The sequence below is a fragment of the Electrona antarctica genome (genome assembly GCF_951216825.1).
Source record: "Electrona antarctica genome assembly, chromosome: 6".
Taxonomy (NCBI): domain Eukaryota; kingdom Metazoa; phylum Chordata; class Actinopteri; order Myctophiformes; family Myctophidae; genus Electrona; species Electrona antarctica.
Window position 1 is genome coordinate 47107437 of NC_136811.1, and position 20817 is coordinate 47128253.

Consider the following 20817-nt stretch of genomic DNA (forward strand, 5'->3'; position numbering starts at 1 on the left):
TTCTCACTCAACGGTAAAGAAACCAACATTATATACAGTATGGGTTCCAGACCCACAGGAACACACCCAGGGTGAAAATGGTAGAGAAATGACAGAGTTACCGCATGTGGGGGTCCCCGGGGGGTCCCCGGAACATCCAGACCCCCAGGAACGCGCCCAGGGGGCCGGGCTGGTTCCGGCGTGCCGCCCCGTGTCCGAAACGGTTGAAAAATGACAGTTACTGTGTGGGGGTCCCTCCCCAGTCCCACTGTACTGTACTGTACTGTACTGTACTGTACTGTACTGTACTGTACTGTACTGTACTGTACTGTACTGTACTGTCACTGTACTGTACCTGGCACACCCGAAATCATCATATATACAGTTAATATGTGCGTGTGTGTTTGTGTGTGTGTGTGTGTGTGTTAGGTTGCGCACAGGTGGTGAAAAACAACCGTGCTGTTTTCGAATGTTTTATGCCATTTTTGTAATGCCAATTATAAATCGAGTGGGCTCAACGTGGATCGTGTTGCTGTTGTTATTTATTTCTCTCTCTGACTCTCTCTCTCTCTCTCTCTCTGCTGCCGTTGACGTCACCTGTCGACGCATAAAGCCAGAAGGACCCGCCCCCCACGCTCACAAGGCAACGCACAGCTCGTGTGTTTGCGCGCGCGCTCGTACGCGCACTGTACGGTACGCGCCGAGAGAGCTGCCGTCCGCTCGGCTCTCTCTCATTATCGTGTGTGTCTCTCCTCCTGCTTCGACTTTCATTATCCAACAGTTTGTATGTGTGCCAGGCCAGCCAGCCAGCCAGCCTGTCGGCCCGTGCAGAGGAGCGTGTCTGCTCCTCTTCCCTTTCTCCGTTTGACATTATAAAACAGAGGAGGCATGGCGGAGGAGGAGGCATTATTAAAAAGAAGAAAACACCACCAGCCGAAGCATTTTAAGTGCAAACAGCGAGCGAACGGGACGAGGGGAGATGTAATAATAATAATAACTGCAGAGCAGGAACTGGATGAAGATAATGGAGTAGCAGCACAGTCGTGAACGGAACGCTTCGTTTTTAAAGTTGTTTCTTTTTTCTTCTTCTTTTACGCACGTGTCATTTCGTTATTTACTTTCGCGGTGGGACGTTGCGTTTGCCACGAGAGACGTGCTGTTTATTAAACAATTTAAAAACTTTTTATTCTCATGTCATTGTCACCAATCTCGACGGCATCTTCTAGCGACACGGAATACACTTTTAGGTACCGGTATTTATTTTTTGCTATTCGTTTTAGCCTTTTCAGAACGCCGAACTCCGCGGAGACGCGCAGTACGTTTTATATTGGCTGCGTACAAATCTGGCACACGCGTCCCCCAGGGCGCCGCTTGAAGCCCTTTAATAATTAAAAAGTCAATCTGTGGAGGCTGCGGGCTGTTGGCACGGAGTCGGAGCGGAGCAGACTGGTGGTGGTAAGGGTAAGGTAACGGAACATGGGGGCGAAGCAGAGCAGCCCCGCCGCGTCCAACGGCCGGACCAGAGCCTACTCGGGCTCGGACCTGCCCTCGAGCACGTCCAGCAACGGCAACAGCAGGACGGCGGCCGTGGCGATGAGGTACCACCATCACCACCACCACCACCACCACGCGCACCACCAACACCACCACGGGGGGGGCTCCCCCGGGACCACGTCGTCGTCGGGGGCCGGTGGTGGTGGAGGTGGAGGTGGTTCCAGGGGGACGAGGACCGTCGGTGTCGGCTCCGCAGGAGGAGTGGGGGGCACGGGCACCGCGGGGGGCACGACGAGACCCCAGTCCGGCATCAACATCCCCAACAGCGGAGGAGGAGCCTACGGTTCGCACCAGGGCTCCGGCAGCAGCACCCCGGAGGAGTCGTCGGGGGAGAGGGACAGGTCGTCCGGGGGCCACGGGGGTCCCAGGTTGTTGATAGGGTCTTTACCAGCACACCTCTCGCCTCACCTGTTTGGAGGTAAGAAGGGACCACGACACATTTAATATTGCCATTTTAGCTCGTGTGGACTAGACTTCTAAAACAGTGGTTGTCAAACGAAGGTTGTCACTGTCAGAGAGCAATGGTTCCCAAACTTTTTAGGCTGTGGCCCAAAAGAGACATTTGATGTCTCCCCGGGACCCCAACCAGTGAAAATAGCAGATCTACAAGCTCACAACTTGTATACTTCTTAAACATTTGTTTTATAATTTATGAAACTTTGGTGATTTCTTCATGAAATTACTGAAAAAAACATAGATCTTTGTTTATAATTAATCTATTTCTTTTTAAACGTTTTGAAATATTATTAGGCCTAATTTAAAACAAAATGTAGCAAACCAAAAATTAAAAGGATCCATAAAAATCGGTCCACAATCCAACCTTGGCTCCCGAGCCAGTATTTGGGAAGCAGTGTCCTAGCCAGAGGACCACCTGGGGGTCCCCAGACCCCACTTTGAGAACCACTGATTTAAAGTGTGGTAGGGTTGGCTGAGGTGAAACTCAAACCTCCAACATCCCCATCTAATGTTTCAACCTCTTGAACATCCCTATTCTGGAGATAATCTGTGTCATAAATCAGTCCACCACTTTATTGAAGGGCCCATGAATTTGCATAAAGTTGCCGAATGTTCGAATGTTTAGTTGTTTGCCTAAACATAATGCACTCTCACACTGCAATGATCATGTTTTTGATCTTATTCCTTGTTTAATATTGTGTCATTTTTCTTTTGTCGATCTCCTTTTTTTATGTAAAGCACTTTGGGCTGCATTTGATGTCATGAAAGGTGCGATACAGATTAGGTTTATTATTTTTTATTACAATTCTGCCTTCATGACTATAGCAGAGCATTGATTACACCGCATCGTTCTACCGTTGCTAGACATGTGGATATTCAGTTACACTCGGTACAGCCAGGGGCTTTGCCTGACACAGTATGTGTGTCATGGTTTGTGTGTCAGAAAAGGTGTGACCCTCTAGCCTACATTTGACTGTTGTCAGTAACTGCAGCCAGTGTGTGTGTGTGTGTGTACAATGTTATTTTGTCCAATCTATGTGGTATAGTATGTTAAAACAATATAACTTATACAATCTGGGTGGTGGTATTGGTCTCCCTGCTGTTCTATTGAGACATTTAGCTCCTGTGTCTGCCTTGTTCAACACGACTGTTTGACAAGTGGTACTTGCCTGAAGGTCAAAATTAAATGTCTCCCCCTGTGCAAGCAGGCAGACTTTATTTGCTCAGCTGGTAAAAAATGTCAGCACTTGCGTGGGAGACCTCTGTTCGAACATGAAAGTTACAGCTGTAAAAAACTTGAGTGACATTCCTTCATTCGTCTATTTGTGAATACACTTAAAAGATTGCAGTTTCCCCCCGCACAATATACAGACTTGCATCTGCTGATACTGACTGATTAGTTTAGGGACATTTCATCATAGGATTGAACATGAGAGAGAGAGAGCGATTTAAAGAAGAGCAAGATGGAGACTTAAAATGTACAGAACGAGAGTGGCACAAGATAAGAATGCACCTGAGGAATTATTGGCAAACAGATTCCTCTCCCCCTGAACGGTACTGTCTCCGTGTTCCTCCCTGAAAGCCTCGGGATATTCTGTCCTGCAGACGAGGCGGGCTTTGATGTGAGAGCCATAAACCTGAACAAGGTTACTCCAGTTAACGCCACTAACACTAAGAGTCAGTCTGCCACCGTTAAAGCCCTAACCACACCAAAGGGTCAAGGCGGTTTTAGCGTTGTCCCTGCGGTGTGATATGTCTTGTTGCACGTTGACCCTAGTGATTCAACGCATGGAATTCAATGGCCCAAACCACACCAAAGGGTCGAGACGGCTTTAGCGTTAACTCCTTGCACCCGTTTGGACCCAAGGAGTTGCATGGTGACCCTTTGGTGTGGTTAGGGCTTAAGACCTCACCGCCGTGACGGCCTGTCTGAGCAGCATCACACACAGCGCCACATGTGTGCCTGCAATTAGATTGTTATGACTGACTGCTTGAACTTGTTGTCACCTCAATCGGCGGCAGGCTCAGTCACAGGGTGGAAATGGTTCAGGAGGAAGTAGAGCTGCTGCTTGGGAATCGTAAGGTTCCCTGGTTCGATCCTTATATGTGCCCCACTGGATTATGGTGCGCCCAGACCAAACAAACTTGTGCAGTTTGGTCTGTCAAAGACTACTTAAAACTGTCAGATTGCAACAGACTAGCATTTTTTAATCGGCACAAACCAGTCGGCCGACAAAACATACATTTTCTCCATGCAAATTGCAAGAAGCAGCCTGCAGCGCTGGTTTGCATTGTTGCCAGTTCTGCTTATTATAAGTGACTTTGGGCTAGTTTTCCCTGTAACATAGCTTAATATTCATAGTTGCCCGTTAGTTTGGGCTTATTTCTGAAGTGTGGTTGCTTAAGTTCTCTTTGAGCAAGACACTGAGCCCCTAACTGCTCCTGATGAGCAAATTGGTGGTCTTGCATGGTTTCCAACTTTCCTCTGCCAACTTTATTGAGAGGATGGCCCCTTGAGATGTGGCATCTCGTTTTAGAGGGGGTCCTATACATACAAAATACAACGTTACAGCAGTGCAAGTACACAGTACTAAAGACACAACATGACATACAGTACAAATACACAGGACATACACATACAGGTACAGTTAGCTTGCTCCCCTTCTCCCACCCCACCCCTGACCCCCAACTCGTTTATATATGGAAATAGAGAAAAACAGTACTATAACCTGTGTCGAAGAAGTAAACATGTGAATAAGTAGTATTAGAAGCATGAACAGGTTGTTTGGAGATGTGAAAATAGGGAAGTCCTGAAGCGGCCTAGAGAGGTAGTTGATCTGAGTGAAAGTGGAAGGTTGTTCCAGTCAGATGGAGCTTTGTAGTGAAATGACCTGCGTCCAGATACCGAGAATATTCTGTTGGGAACCATGAGAGTGGGTATGGGGATGTGAATGGTTTCAGGGACTGTTTCAGGTATGAAGGGCAGTTGAAGTGGATGCATTTGAAAAGGAATAGGTACCAGTGGTGTTGCCTTCTAGCCTTAAGCCCCTGATACACGTGGCAATTTTTTCGTCAATATCAACTGACAACATCAACATCAATGGGCAACATGATGAGACACAGGGCAACAGTAATTTTGGGCAACAGGCAACATGTCTCCCAAGATGCATTGTTCTGGTAAAAGAAAAAAAGAAAACAATGTTCCAGAGTTGGGGGAGAAATGGAGGGTGAAGAATATGCTGCCTTAACAATCCTATTTTCTTCAGCTTTTCTTTTGCAAAAGTAAGAAAATACAACACTTTTTTATCTCAAATACACAACTCAATGTAAATTAAAATGTAATAACAGAAATAAAGTAATTAGCCTACTTGGTAAAGAGGCAGAAATGTGAAATTAGCTACCTGTTATTAGCCTAGCATACCTATGTTGTGTACTTTAATGACATGCTACATTTTTACATATACTATACATATTGCACACAATAACTCAATACATTGTTGGATATGAGTTGGAAACCATAACAATCTAAAAGAATAAATAAGTTGTGAAAATCTACAAATCTATATTGTTGTACGAAGAAGTAGGGCATTCATTTAAGGAATAATTGTCTGCCGGACAGCAGCTAGCCACACACCCCCTGGTTATCCTGGTTTATAATATATATTATATATTTTCATTAGCACTAAAGAGAAGCGGCTTTGGACCAGGAGATGGTTACTACGGCGACACAGGGGGTCTTACAACCAACTTTTAAGAGAGCTGGCTGAAGAGGACCCCCCTACATACAGAAATTGGCTAAGAATGGATGAAGTTACATTCAATGATATACTGAAGATGGTGGAGCCAGCCATTCGCAGACAGGATACAGTAATGAGGCAGGCAATTCCCCCAGGAGAAAGACTAGCCATCACTCTGCGCTACCTTGCTACAGGACACACATTTGGTGAATTGGAGACCTCGTTTCGTGTGAGCCGCCACAGCATTGCAAAGATTGTAGTGGAAACATGCAACGCCCTGTTTGAACAGCTTAGGAAGACACACATAAAGGTGCCCGCTACAACTGAGGAATGGAAACAAATTGCCATACAGTTTGAAGACAAGTGGAACTACCCACACTGTGTCGGAGCCCTGGATGGGAAACATATTATTATACACCCACCAAGAGAGTCAGGATCTCACTTCTTTAATTATAAAAATGCCAATTCAGTTGTTCTGATGGCATTAGTTGATGCAGACCTCAGGTTCTTGTACATTGATGTTGGAACCAATGGCAAAGTCAGTGATGGAGGTGTGTGGAACAAATGTGGTCTCAAAGCTGCTCTGGAGAACAACACCCTGAACCTCCCAACACCTGAGACCTTGCCTGGAAGGGAAGTCCCTTTGCCATACGTGGTAGTGGCAGACGAAGCCTTTGGAATGAAGCCCTGGCTAATGAAGCCATATCCCAGAAGAGAAATAACTGTGGAAAGGGAAATCCATAACTACAGGCTGTCTAGGGCAAGGCGTACTGTGGAAAATGCATTTGGAATACTGGCTAACAGATTCCGAGTGTTCCAACATCCAATGTTGGTTGAGCCAGCAAAGGTTGTCAGCATCACAAAGGCAGCATGTGCTCTCCACAACTACCTCCGCACTCAAAAACTCACTCGGCAAGTGTACACCCCCACCTCTTTGATCGACCAGGAAGATATACTGACGGGGCAAATCAGACCAGGAACCTGGCGCGAGGAACGTCCTCCAACAGGTCTGCTGCCTCTTGTAGCATCTGCTAACAGGAACCCATCCATGGAAGCAAAGGATGTCCGAGAGGAGTACTGCTCCTACTTTAATACCAATGGAGCAGTCAGTTGGCAGAGGAGATCCATCGGATTGGAGTAGCCTGTATAGATTCTCTAAACATTATTTGATTTTGGTTTCCAACAGTTATTTGGTAATTGGCTGTGTAATCTGTGTTTAACTTTAAAATCTTAATGAATTATCTTTATTTACATGTATTGGTCAATTTAACATGGAATAAAAATGTTTCGTTGCTATAAATTCTTCTTAACCCATTATTAAATCATGACAGTTTTCTTAAAAACCCATGTTTCTATGTAAGGACCCCCAAAAATATATGTAATTGGCCTCCATCTGAAAATATGTTGTTCCAGGGATCCCCCCAGGAGCAAAGATTTGAGTTAAAAATGTTCACTCTGAAAGAATGTATTCAATGATTTGCGCCACATTTTCACGATTTTCAAAAATAGCAGACCTACGAGCTTGTAGATCTGCTATTTTTCAATAGCTAAAGAACATAATGCTAAATGCTTAAAACACCAAAAGGGGTTCCCGCCCAAAATGTGTTAACATATTAAACATTATTAAATGAATTAAAATATTCAAAAATATATAGGCCTACCCTTATAAACAGATTAATCGCCCAGGACGAAGTTATTTGTCCTTTCTATTAGTAACGCCCGACGCTCAGGACGAAGTATTGTCCTAGAGACGAAGTTTATTGATACGAGAACAGATCGCCTGGCTGTATAGCCCAGGCGCGCCTGCTGGGCTCTCCTCGGTGACGCGCAAGACTGAGACGTCATCAAAAAACTCCCTCCTCTGTTTAGCTGATGAAAACGAAAATCTTAAAACGTTCATAAATCGCGATCTAAATCATCCCGTCTTTTTCTGAAAAAAGATCCTGTGTTAGACGGCGCTCCGCGGTCCAGTCGCTAGTCTCGATAGATTTATTCTTGTCTCCCGTTGTTGTCGATCGATTCTAAAGTGCTGTGGCTATTGTTAGCTGCTACACAACATCATGAACTTCCGGCCGGTCCGTCCGGAAAAGGCGTCCGTGTTTATAAATCGACTGGGCGCATGAATGTAATGGATTAAATAGTTCCGGGCAATTAAAGTGTAAATCTTTAACTCTGAGTGTAAAATGAAACCAAATGGACCTGTAAAATTGTTAAACATCTGCATTACTTCCAGGTGGTCCCCAGCTAAATGGACCCTGGTAACCAAATGGACCCTTATAGATCTTTAACTCTTCAGACTGCATGAGACTGTAAAATAAAAACAAATTATTGTTAAACATCTGCATTACTTAATTTACAAGAAGTCTACACAATTAGAGAATGTAGAAGACATTTTATTTTGGTCAAAGTCTGTTATCTCTCCTTTGGTACCAACATCAATACAGCATGGGTTTGTGAACAAATTCATAAACAATAACAAGATAATAACTGAGGTCAGTCCGCTGCCCCCCAGGTTGGCAGAGGAAGTGTAGCGCCCAGGATTACATTAGATAATTGACACTGGGTGAAAAAATGGGTTGCAAAATCGTGGGATAAAAAATATATATATTAAAAAAAAGAATTACCACAAACAAAAATGGATGATTTTACTTTAGGGCTAGACCCTCTTAACCCATTCAGGCCTGACGTCGAAATAAAAAAATAAAGTTAAAAAGAATAGCAGACCTACAAGTTCATAGCGCGCCACTTGGTGGCGCGCTATGAGCTTGTAGATCTGCTATTTTTCAATAGCTAAATTATAACATAATGTATGTAACCACCAAAAGGGGTTCCCGCTCAAAATGGGTTAACTAATATCTATGCCAAAAATAGCTCTACAAATAAATAAATAATAAATCTACAAGCTCACAACATGTGAGCTTACTCCTCTGAATATGTATGGAGAGTCTCAATCATTTTTCTTTTAATCATTTTAACCTGGTCATCGGGCATGTCATTGAAGTATTCTTCAACGTATTTGAAAAAACCTGCATGTTTGGAGACTGTTGGTTTTTTTAAAAAGTCTATAGCAAAGTCCATAGCCTCCAAAGCCCGTTCTTTGGGAGGTCTTTTGCGTTTCTCACTTGGCTGCTGAGTCACACTGTTGGACGTGGAGGGCATAGGGTCAAGAGACGGGGACAGGGGAATGGGAGGGGAAGGGGCAGCTGGAAAGTGAGGGGGTTCATTTTCATTTGAGGCTGGAGATGGGAGAATTTCCAGATTATCTGAACTTTTATCTGGCTCCCCAACACCACTCAAGAACAAAAAATGTTTGTAAAATTTCCATTTTGGAATGTAGACTTCTTCTGCTCCGGCACCCGACCTACTGCTGTTCGTGACAGCCTTGTGTTCCCGTTGAAATACTGTTCGTAGGTTCTTGAATTTGCTTGTTATGTCTCCAACTGCAAGAAAGCAAACAATCAGTTAAAAACGCTTTGTGTTCCCTTTCAACATTTTCAAAATAGTGACCCAGGGTGCCCAATGTTATTTGACATTTTATTTATTTGTTATAAAATAAAATAAAATCACAAAAAAACAATATTTTGGGCCAATTAAAAAAAGACTATATACCAAATTTCCCACTTTAAACAAAAGAAGCCTGTCGGCTGCCGGACTATTGCTTTTTTTTAAACAATCTAGAACAGGAAAAAAAGGAGTGCGGTGGTGCGCGAACCCCTCATAGAGTCTACTACTATTCAAATTGAAAATCGCTCCTATGCCACCAAAATGTGGAACGCCCTACCAACAGTCATTAAGACATGCAAATCCCCTTCAAAACCGCTCTCAAAGGGCACCTGCGGACATCTGCAATTCGAAACTGGCCCCCGTAAAATCTGAATCCCCCCCACCCCTTTTCCCCCCTCACTGTATATGTTTCTTTTCCCTTTTTACCTCCTTTATGATGAATTCCTGTTCTGTTCTTTGACTATATAGTGTCTATTTGTACGTCTATTTGTACGTCTCTAAATGTTTTGATGAATTGAACAAGGTGGACCCTCTTGTAAACAAGTGTAATGCTTAATTGGGTCGTCCACACTCCACTCACAGTTAACAGTCTTTGTATTGAGTTTGTGCTTGAAATGTACTGTAATTCTGCAAACTGTTAATAAATATTTCAATCAATCAATCAAAACAAGCAGTGACATAAGTACTGATCTTACCTGTGAAAGGCACCAGCTGCTGTTCAGACAGCCTTCCTCTAATGCATTCCAGGGCCCGGGCTCTCAGGTCACGCCTTTGGTAGACTTTTGCCTTGTGGTTCCACAAGACATCGTTCTCTGTGCAACACAACATGACAAGTGCAACATGTGATCATTTTGGAAGATAATAATAAAACTTAAATTCATTTAAATCATTGACCGATACAGTGACACACTAGTGCATTGTTTGTCAAAACATTTCCAGTCAAGGACCCTCAAATATAATGAACCATCACTTCATTTGATATGATTTTGAACTTAAATCAGAATAGCCAAATGTATTGTACCAACTAATAGGATACCCACATATCAAAGATTCCTGGTGGTTTCCAGACAGCACTTGACAATGCACTAGTGCAGACAGTGGTTCTCCAATTTTTCATGTCAAAGACCCCCAAATTGACCCCCATTTGAAAACAAATGTCAGGGACCCCACAAGAGAAGATGTTTACGACTCAAGCAGTGATTCTCAACCATTTTAATTCCAAGGACCCCCATTTTATATTGTCAAATCAATGTTATATTAACTCAGTGTACAAATGGAACCAAATCTCTGAGTTACATCCCCATAAGGGTCCATTTGGTTCCTAACTATCCTTTAGCTGGGTACCCCCTAGAACTCCCTCAAGGACCCCTGGGGGTCCCCGGACCCCACTTTGAGAACCAATGCACTAGTGTACAGTCATAATCTCCCTCAAATTATCACATTGGTATATTTGGCACATCCTTTATCATATTTAAAACTTTACCATATCATTACGAAGCTTTTTACTAGCTCCGTGGTGGCTCATTCACTGAATCCAAAACACAGTGGGAGGTTTTAGTACCAGTGGAAATAGACGACGCCGTTTTTTTTCAAACACGTGTAGTGACATAACAAATAAAGTAGCTAAATGCAATGACATGTTCAGTGATGGTTTTATAGTAATATATTAAGAACGGGCTGTTTCAGCACTGTCAAATCCATTTCACCTCATTATAGTACCGCAGACAAGCACGTCCGTCAGCCAGCCGATATACACTGCGGTATACAAATAGGCTATATACGCTCGTCGCTCAATGACAAATTTGACGGCAAAAAAACCCGCCTACAATTCGTTTGTTTGTATTGAATAATTTCCACCAAACAGTTGTTCTCAAAATGTTCACTTACCAGAATAAAAAGTAATAAGGAGTAGTTCCTTCTCCTCTGTCCACTGCGCAGAAAGTGCCGCCATGTTTTTTCACTTCTCAGGGACGGGGAGAAAGCACCACGTGACGTCAATGAGGGCTGTGATTGGAGGATTGCCGATATGTTGACCAGTAGAGGTCGCTGATGATCTGACTTTTCTAAACAACTAGGATTGATCAGGGATTGATCCTACTCAATGGAGAAGTGGAAAGTCAACATTGATTATTGACATTGCTTGTTGATATTGACGAAAAAATTGCCACGTGTATCAGGGGCTTTAGGCTGCAGCCAGTCAAGTGAGCTGTACAATTGGCAATGGTGGGTTCTGTATGGGCATCGAAGGACAAATCTGCACAAGGAGTTACATAATACACTAAGTGGCTTGAGGTGAGTATCAGTGGCGTTTTGGTCACTCTGATTAAACCATAAGGATTTGACCTCCTTTAACCTTGCGTGTACATCAGTGGTTCACAAACATTTTCACGTCAAGAACCCCCAAATTGATTTCTAAATGGTTTAGTAGAAAATGTTGCACGTTTTGACAAAATGTGGTATAGCACTGTGGTTCTCAAAGTGGATTCCAGGAACTCTCTGGGTTCCTTTTTTAAGGGGGGTCTAAATTGACCCTTAATAAGTGTGTAACTCTGACGGTGTACAAATGGAACCAAACAAGTCCATTTGGTTCCATTTGTACACTGCCAGAGTCGAGGGGAGATCTAGCCCTCTCCAAAATTGGGATCGCAATCGGACCCTGAAAGCTGGCATCGGTCAACCGGCTCTACTTGCAATCCCTGCCCACAACAACTGTTGATCGTGTATACATTGATTGATTGAGCGTGGTGGTACTTTACTTTCGCCACAGGACAGCAGTTTCGGGAGCATCTGTGCAGAAAGCGCGGTTGTTACTTTGCCGCCCATCGCGGCTCATGTGGAATTTCCCCAGGAGCCCTGGCGCTGTGCATTGCATGTGTTGACGGGCCCTGCCTGCGCCTTCTGCCCGTGCCGTGTCACGTTAAGCACACGTCATGCTGGGAAGCACAGACAAGAACGTAGACGGGGTGGGGGGGGGGGGGGGGGATGCCAGAGACGGTACAGCAGAACAGAAACGTGATAAAAAATGTTTCCCGGGGCTGACATGACGTGTGACTGTGTGTGTGCCATATGAGCACATCACACACACACACACACACGCACGCGCGCGCGTGCCATATGAGCACATCACACACACACACACACACGCGCACGCGCGCGCACACACACACACACACACACACACACACACACACACACACACACACACACACACACACACACACACACACACACACACACACACACACACACACACACACACACACACACAAACACACACACTCACACTCAATTGTGGTGGGTATTGCCTGCAACCTCACGATATAGGTATCACGATACAGAGGCCATGATACGATCAATATACGGTATTATACGTTGATTCCAAATAATGACCATGTATTTACTTACGGCGGGAGAATATATTAATATTAATAATATTGCCATATCGATGAATTGAACCCACCACTAAAATATGCAGAGATTCACACATGTGTGATGGATATGTGGGCATACAGTACATACAAGTTCAAGGTCTTTATTAATGTCCCAGAAGGGCAATTAGGTTTACAGCAAGAGTAGTGGTTTAAAACATACAAACGATACAGGACAACAACAGACATGAGACACCATAGCATAAACAGAGGTCTGGGCGCATCTAGTGCAGGTATATAATCAATCATATACAGACAGTGTGCTGGGTGGCTAGGGATGCTACAGTTAATCGGACAAGTCAATTTAAACAATTGTTTCATAAAAGATTACATTTTCTTTTTTTTTATTTCAAATTTCTACTAGCTCACGTGTGCCATCGCAATGTGTTGTGAACTTGTAGATCAGCTATTGTGCTCGACACCGTTGTGTGACAAAGTATAAGATTATCAAAAAATATTTAAAATGAAGAATGTAAAAAAAATAAGTGATCCTTGATTATTTGATTCATTCAAAGATAATCGATGGAACAATTGCTAGGAAGATAATCGCTAAAGTTGGAGGCAGGCAGGCAGGTAGCCCTAGTACAGTGTGTACACCACACACACACACACACACACACACACAGTCACACACACACACGTAACGTAAACACACGTTATTTAGGCAATCCCAAGTTAAACATCGGTAGGTCCTTACACATCTGCAGGCGTGTTTGACAACCCAACATGCCGAACGGGAACATGTACCAAGTTCACTTACAGTTCAGTAGCATTCATTATCGTGCGCCTGTGGACTCGTGTTTGCATTGCAGACAGGATCGAGCTCTATTTGTTTGAACCAGTAAAATACCCTTGAGTGTTAACTTAATTTCAACCTTTTTTAAATAGGGACCCAGAGAGGGTTAATATTTCCACATTCAGGGTTACATTTTAACACTCGCTGTGTAGCATCTTTTACTCACTGTCACAACAGTAATGCCGAGTTCACACTGGCAGATACAAAATATGTCGCTTTGTATGATGGCTTCATGCAAAGCGACATATTTTAAGCCAGCTCAAATTATTTGTGGCTTTGTAGCTTTTGTAACAGCTACTGTACAAACATCAGGTGTCTTTGTATGTTCATGTCGCTGGCTTCCATTGAAGATGTATGAAGAATCAAGATTTCCACCATGCGGATTAAGAGAGAAAAGCTTCCTCATTGTGTTGCAAAAGGCCTTTTCTATATTTATCAGAATACCGGTACATGCTAACCAGAGAATCATATCACGTCGATCGTTCTAGTTTCTACACAAACCTGCTAGTGCACTGGTTCTCATTGTGTGGTCCGGGGGAACCCCCAGGGGTCCTTGAGGGGGTTCCATGGGGTCCCCAGAAAAATGTGGAACAGGTTAAACACGTAAGCCCTATTGCATTTTCTTTTTTTTAGCTGTTTGAAAATAGCTGATCACACAAGTTGCAATGCATTGCTTAGTTGCAGATCGTCTATTCATGAACAATATATTTTCAGTTTGGGGATCCGCGGCCAAACACACATGATTTTCACGTGAAAATGTTGGCGATCCACTGCTGTGCGTGCGTGCGTGCGTGCGTGCGTGCGTGCGTGCGTGCGTGCGTGCGTGCGTGCGTGCGTGCGTGCGTGCGTGCGTGCGTTCTGTTAGCACAGCAGCATTGTCCTTGAAGGAGGGCGAAAGGCAATCCTTTTTTCTTTCTTTCTTCTTCCCCCCCACTCCCCCACTCCACCATATGGATCTACACGTCATGCAGTCTAGGCTATTATTACCCACATACACTGTAAAATCCTCAGTGTTAATTTAATCACACGCACAGACAGATGATACAGTACACAATCAATAATCAATAATTGCTGCTCTTTAGAAAACATACAGCATTTTGCTGCATGGCGTACTTGGGTACACTGGCAAATCATCAATGTTAATTTGACTCCGGGCCCTATCTCTTCCGTGGCCATTGCACCAGCGCCGACGCTACCGTGTGTGTGTGTGTGTGTGTGTGTGTGTGTGTGTGTGTGTGTGTGTGTGTGTGTGTGTGTGTGTGTGTGTGTGTGTGTGTGTGTGTGTGTGTGTGTGTGTGTGTGTGTGTGTGTGTGTGTGTGTGTGTGTGTGTGTGTGTGTGTGTGTGTGTGTGTGAGACATACAGAGGTCTTAAAAAAAGGAATGTGCAGAAACAGAAGTCGTGTACAGTAAGTGACACTTTCCGTGTACAGTAAGTGAAAGTGTCACTTACTGTACACCGACTTCTGTTTCTTGACAACCTGTTGACTTGCAAAGTCAACCTGTTTCTGAGTAATGTAAGTGGATTACTGGTAACATGTTTATTGTGCGTAGGAGGGACAGACAACATACATCCTCTTTGTCTTTTAGGGTAGTGTTGTTTCACAATAATTATTGGTCAGGACGACCCATTTTAGTGAACTGAAAATATGTGATCTTGCAGATCGGATATATATTATATATATTTTTTGGGCAGGGAGACACCAAGGGCTCCATTTTCGTCACCGCTAAACCCCTTATCCCTAAACTTATTTTGTTTTACTATTTTGAAAAACATTTTTGAATAGTTCAACTAGCCAATCTACATTGACACGTTGTGAGCTTGTAGACTGGCCATTGTAACTATTTTTTTTTTTTTGGGTCTCAAGTTGAAAAGTTTGGGAACAAGTTTGGGAACCACTGGCTGTTCTAGTTCATTGAAGATAGGAAAAGAAACACCAAAACAAAACCTTTGTTCTTTTGTGTTTGGCTCCAGTGCAGAGTGTCTGTAATTAAAAGGCCAGATCTGTTGTCAGGGACAACCTGGGCATACATACAGTATAGTCTTCAAGTGTGGCAGCCAGGTGGTGTTGTGTGTCAGCTGGTTCACACCAGAGTCACACCTGTGCACAGAAAAGACACACACACTGCCATGCACAGGTGCACAGGCCTGCTGCGTGCACAGGTGCACAGGCCTGCTGCGTGCACAGGTGCACAGGCCTGCTGCGTGATCGCAAGGAGCCTGCACTTTACCTGTTTCCCCGAACAATAAGCAAGCGGAGTCCCCAGAGATAAATAAATAATACTAGAGCCAAATTGATATGTCGGCCTGGGTTACCTGATATATCGAAAACTGGCAGAAAAAGCTTGTTAGCTGCATGAAAAATTTAAGAAATACTCCTTAGACTGAGACTTAAGAAAATATAATTTATTTTGTTTTTATATGCTCATGATGAAGTGCTCTGTGCTCATAGTGAGTTCAAATTAGCAAACGTTTCGGTCCTGGAACCTTCGTCAGTGCTAACAGGTCCCAGGACCGAAACGTTTGCTAATTTCAATTTTGAGACCACCGCACCTGCAGTTTCCTCTGTGCTCACCTGATATATCGGCCATTATTGACTTCAGACTAGCACATATGGAAGATCATAGCGTGCCACTTTGTGACGTGCTATGAGCTTTAAACTTTAACTAGACTAAAAACTATGCTTCTGGGGTTGCCTGGAACGTGTGAAATAACTGGAGATTCCCACCTATACACTTGATTTGTGTGTGCGACTGTGCACGTGCGCGTGCGTCCACTACAACTTTCCTGACTGCACGCACGCACGCACGCACGCACACACACCCACAGACCGGCTTGCTCAACATGGCCTTTTCACTTTTGTTTCCGCTTCCTGTTGGCTGGAGGTGTTTGATGTGGTGATGGTGCAGAATTGAACAGTGGAAAGGTTGGGTGAGGAGAGAAAAGGGGAAGTCAGGGAATGGGGGTTATTCTGGGAAGAGGTTATTGTCTCCATCAGGCCAAAGGCATGGGGGAAGAGTATGTTTTGCACTCCGTCCGTCCACGTGTCCATCCGTCCGTCTGTGTACAGCTAATCTCTGGCACCGTTGGCCCGGTTGATTTTGCGCGCACAAACACACCCTGGATGCCAACGATGAACCTCTGCCCCAACTCTTCCACAACGGCCTGTTATAGCGCCACCATTAGGCAGATTTTCACATTTTGACCTATAACTGCACCAGTGCACCTGCATCTGTGTGAATCTTTGCATGCACACTCCCTAGAGGCCAAGGAAAACCTTTTGACATGCATTTTTCGCATCTGCCTTTTATAGCGCCACCAGGAAATCCTGCAAATCGGTACACAGTATCTCTAGAGTCATGTGATCAAGACGGATCTGGCCGATATTTCGTATTCCATCCTAATTGGCTAACATTGGCTTCCAAACTTTGCAGGATTGGACTGTCTGTCTATATATACAGTAGTCCGTCTATATTCTATGTTTTTTTAAGCATCTATATATAGCTGCGAAATGACGTAATCTAACCCTAGACCGCTAAAAAACGTTCACTTTTAGACCAGTTATAGTTGCTGCGAGAGTGAGGTCTAGCCAACACCAACTCGGGATTCCTGGATCGCTGCCCTCCACAAATTCCTATCCAACATCAGGTTCTTGAGCTCTGCAGTGTTGTCAGCCAAGCTGTCGCGCCGCAGCACGTCTACATAGGTGGTATACGCTTCTTTCCCCTCCTGGCTTTGCCCTGGGTTGGCTCCCATAGGGTCAATGTACTTGCCTCAAGTTCTGGGTGCCTGACGCAGTGCCCTGCCAGCCTCATCCTTCTCTCTCTGACTTTGTCCGTGACGCGTGGTAGGTCCCCATAGAGGTCCACATTTCTGATGCGGTCCGTCCATGTGACACCTAGTGCCATTCGTAGCATTCTTGTGTAGACTCCATCCAGGCCTTTTTCCTGTTGTACTGTGAGGGTCCATGTCTCGGCCCCATACAGCAGTACTGACTCCACAGTAGCTATGAACAGCCGACCAGTTATAACCTGGTTTTAGACGGCCATTTAGGCGTATTTTAGACGTCTAAATGTAAACGTGCCCAGTGGGTGTAGTTCCCACTAATTAGATTTCAGAAGTTGTTTGGAAGGTGCCGTGTGAATTATATTATATTGGATCTGCCTTTTTATGGAACGAACAGATCTACAAATCAAATTAAGTGCAGTGTAATCTCCTCCTATTTGTCTGTCCCCTCGCCTCCCCTGACCCTCCATGTTTAGCCCGTAGCCCCTCGCTAATAATAAAGTGAGCAGAAATGAAGTCATAACGACGACAGTGAATGGGGCTATACTCTCATGCACGCTCGTACATGCACACACACACACACACACACACACACACCCACACACCCTCTTTGTAGAGATAGAAAGTAGGCACGAGGTGAGAAGACTTACAAAACAGTGGAAATAGTTGGAACTACAAGCTTTGTGTGTGTGTGTGCGTGTGTGCGTGCGTGTGTGCGTGCGTGCGACCATGTACTCTATGGAAGACAGATAGAGACAGACATACTATAGACAGAGCGGCACGGAGAGCAGCAGAGATAGAGAGAATAGATTAGATGAGAGAGCGGATAGGAGCGATGGGACAAACAGGGTTATAAATCATGCCCGGCCAGGCCTCTCCTTCCTGAACAGAGCCAAAGGTAAACAGATTAGAAAATCAATTGTGGTTTTGCTGCATACTATATTAATTATGTACTGAATCCATCAGTGTTACGCTCATATAAATGTCACGGGCTGGGATACGGTGAGCGTCTTGGCCGGGAGACATAACCCAGAGTGGGGTTATGGGCAAGGAGAGGACAGCCGGCACAATGCCTGGGACCGGTGCCAACCGAGCCACCAACGGCCCCCAACGGGGGCTGCTTCTACTCCCGTCCGAATAATTCTATAAATATAGAGTTGCATCCGCTCGCTGATAGGCTGATAGGGTGGCTTCACTCTGGGAGATTTACACACGCATGCAAGCAGAAGCTCGCTATGGCGTTTTGGCGGTAGATGATCTACCTGTAACGGCGCTATCTTCTTTGACCCCGTCGGACACTTTTGTTTTGGTCGCAGTTCTATGAGTCACAGTCAGTCACGCGCCGTGCCCTCAGAGTGTCCGATCAAAGTCCGCCGTCTCTCCTCATAACATCCAACGGCAGCCGGGTGACTCTGGGAGGAGTCAAGTGCCCGACTTGCTGACGTCGCCAAAGTGGAGGGGGGGGGGGGGGGGGTGGATTGTCGGGGGCAAGGTGTTGTGTTGATTTGTGGTGTGGCTGCAGCATGTATTTTCAAACACTGCAGCAGGACGCACACGCGTACGCACACACACACACACACACACACACACTTAAAGCTGCAACGATCAAATCATTTCTTTTTTGATTAATTGAGAAGGGATATATATATATATATAAAATGATTATTAATTATAATTCATTATATTAATTAGTTAGATTAACTGTAGCACACAGTCAGCCGTCTCAGTCTCTCTCTCCGCTCCACTTCACTCTTGAGCACAGTAAGCATTTCTGTGCACTGGCACTTCATGGTGCTCTTGGCCCGGGCTGTGAATTAATTTGTGACGGGCGGCTCCGTCCCCACAATCGGGGCCAATTTTGCCCCTCTGGCTGAAAAAAGCTGAGACTCGGAGAGAGGGAGGGAGAGAGAGAGAGAGAGAGTGAGGGGTGGGGTGGTGGGGGGCTAGTAGTAGTCTGTTTGGTACCTTCAGATCTGGTGATGCAACAGATCTAGTGATGCAACAGATCTAGTGATGCAACAGTTACTCCAACCAATTGTTAAATTATTGTAGATTATTGAACTCGTAGATCTGCTATTTTAACTATTTTTACGTTAAAGAAGTTAAGATCACAGCGGGAGCGCAAAGGAGAAAAATACACCAGAGTGACAGCCCGACACAGTGTACTGTGAGCGCCGCGCTGCGCGCTGACTGGACCAACGGGAGGAGCGGCGCGCTGCGCGCTGACTGGACCAACGGGAGGAGCGGCGCGCTGCGCGCTGACTGGACCAACGGGAGGAGCGGCGCGCTGCGCGCTGACTGGACCAACGGGAGGAGCGGCGCGCTGCGCGCTGACTGGACCAACGGGAGGAGCGGCGCGCTGCGCGCTGACTGGACCAACGGGAGGAGCGGCGCGCTGCGCGCTGACTGGACCAACGGGAGGAGCGCCGCGCTGCGCGCTGACTGGACCAACGGGAGGAGCGGCGCGCTGCGCGCTGACTGGACCAACGGGAGGAGCGGCGCGCTGCGCGCTGACTGGACCAACGGGAGGAGCGGCGCGCTGCGCGCTGACTGGACCAACGGGAGGAGCGGCGCGCTGCGCGCTGACTGGACCAACGGGAGGAGCGCCGCGCTGCGCGCTGACTGGACCAACGGGAGGAGCGGCGCGCTGCGCGCTGACTGGACCAACGGGAGGAGCGGCGCGCTGCGCGCTGACTGGACCAACGGGAGGAGCGGCGCGCTGCGCGCTGACTGGACCAACGGGAGGAGCGGCGCGCTGCGCGCTGACTGGACCAACGGGAGGAGCGGCGCGCTGCGCGCTGACTGGACCAACGGGAGGAGCGGCGCGCTGCGCGCTGACTGAGGCCTCATTCACACGTACCAAACACCAATCAAGCAATGTTTGGTCGTTTTTTTGGGCCACCACAATGCTTTTCCAATGGGAGTCACATGGTTTGATCAAACATTTGTGTTTGATCGCTGATTAATGATTGCTCCCCCCTCATCAAACAAAAATGTTTGGTCAAACCATGTGACTCCCATTGAAAATGAATTGGAGCAGCAATCAAAAAGCAATCAGGCATCACACACGGACCAAACATTTGTTGTGTAGGTGTGAACTAGGCCTGAGAGATGTCTCGACCAACGGGAGGAGTAGTATCCATACATCGATACCATGGAAAAGTCATATTGAACCGTTTTTATTTTTCAGAATCTATATTTATCGATTATTATTGTATAATTGTTGCTTTTAAAGTTCCATCAGTTGTATGTTTCCACCCGACAGAGGGTGAGACAAATTGATAGTTGCATAAAATAAGATCACAAAGAATGGAGGACGAGAGGAGGTAAAAAAAAAAAATGCAACAACAAATAAAACATTACAGAAGATCGATATTTCTGGGAAAAGTCCCAGGAAGAGGAAGTTGAGTTACGGGCAGAGTGTGCGTTTAGCGAGATGTGGAGGTTGATGGATGCCGTGGCGAGACTCCTACAGACCTGCGTCATCCCGGCACGCTTCGCTGTGCCAGATCAGCACGTGACTCCTTTCACTCGTACCATAGCGACGGCTAATCAATAGCGTACTGACACAGCTGATC

The 20817-nt window shown here is 45.6% G+C and overlaps 1 protein-coding gene across 2 annotated transcripts in view; it reads left to right on the plus strand.

The window, feature by feature from the left end:
- Positions 1-632: 632 nt before the first annotated feature.
- Positions 633-20817, plus strand: part of znrf2b (zinc and ring finger 2b) — a 146966-nt gene continuing 126781 nt past the window's right edge. For both annotated transcript variants that reach the window (XM_079502648.1, XM_079502647.1), the window contains exon 1: positions 633-1951. In XM_079502648.1, the coding sequence (XP_079358774.1) occupies positions 1456-1951 (496 nt within the window). In that variant the 5' untranslated portion in view covers positions 633-1455. The remainder of the gene's footprint in view (positions 1952-20817) is intronic.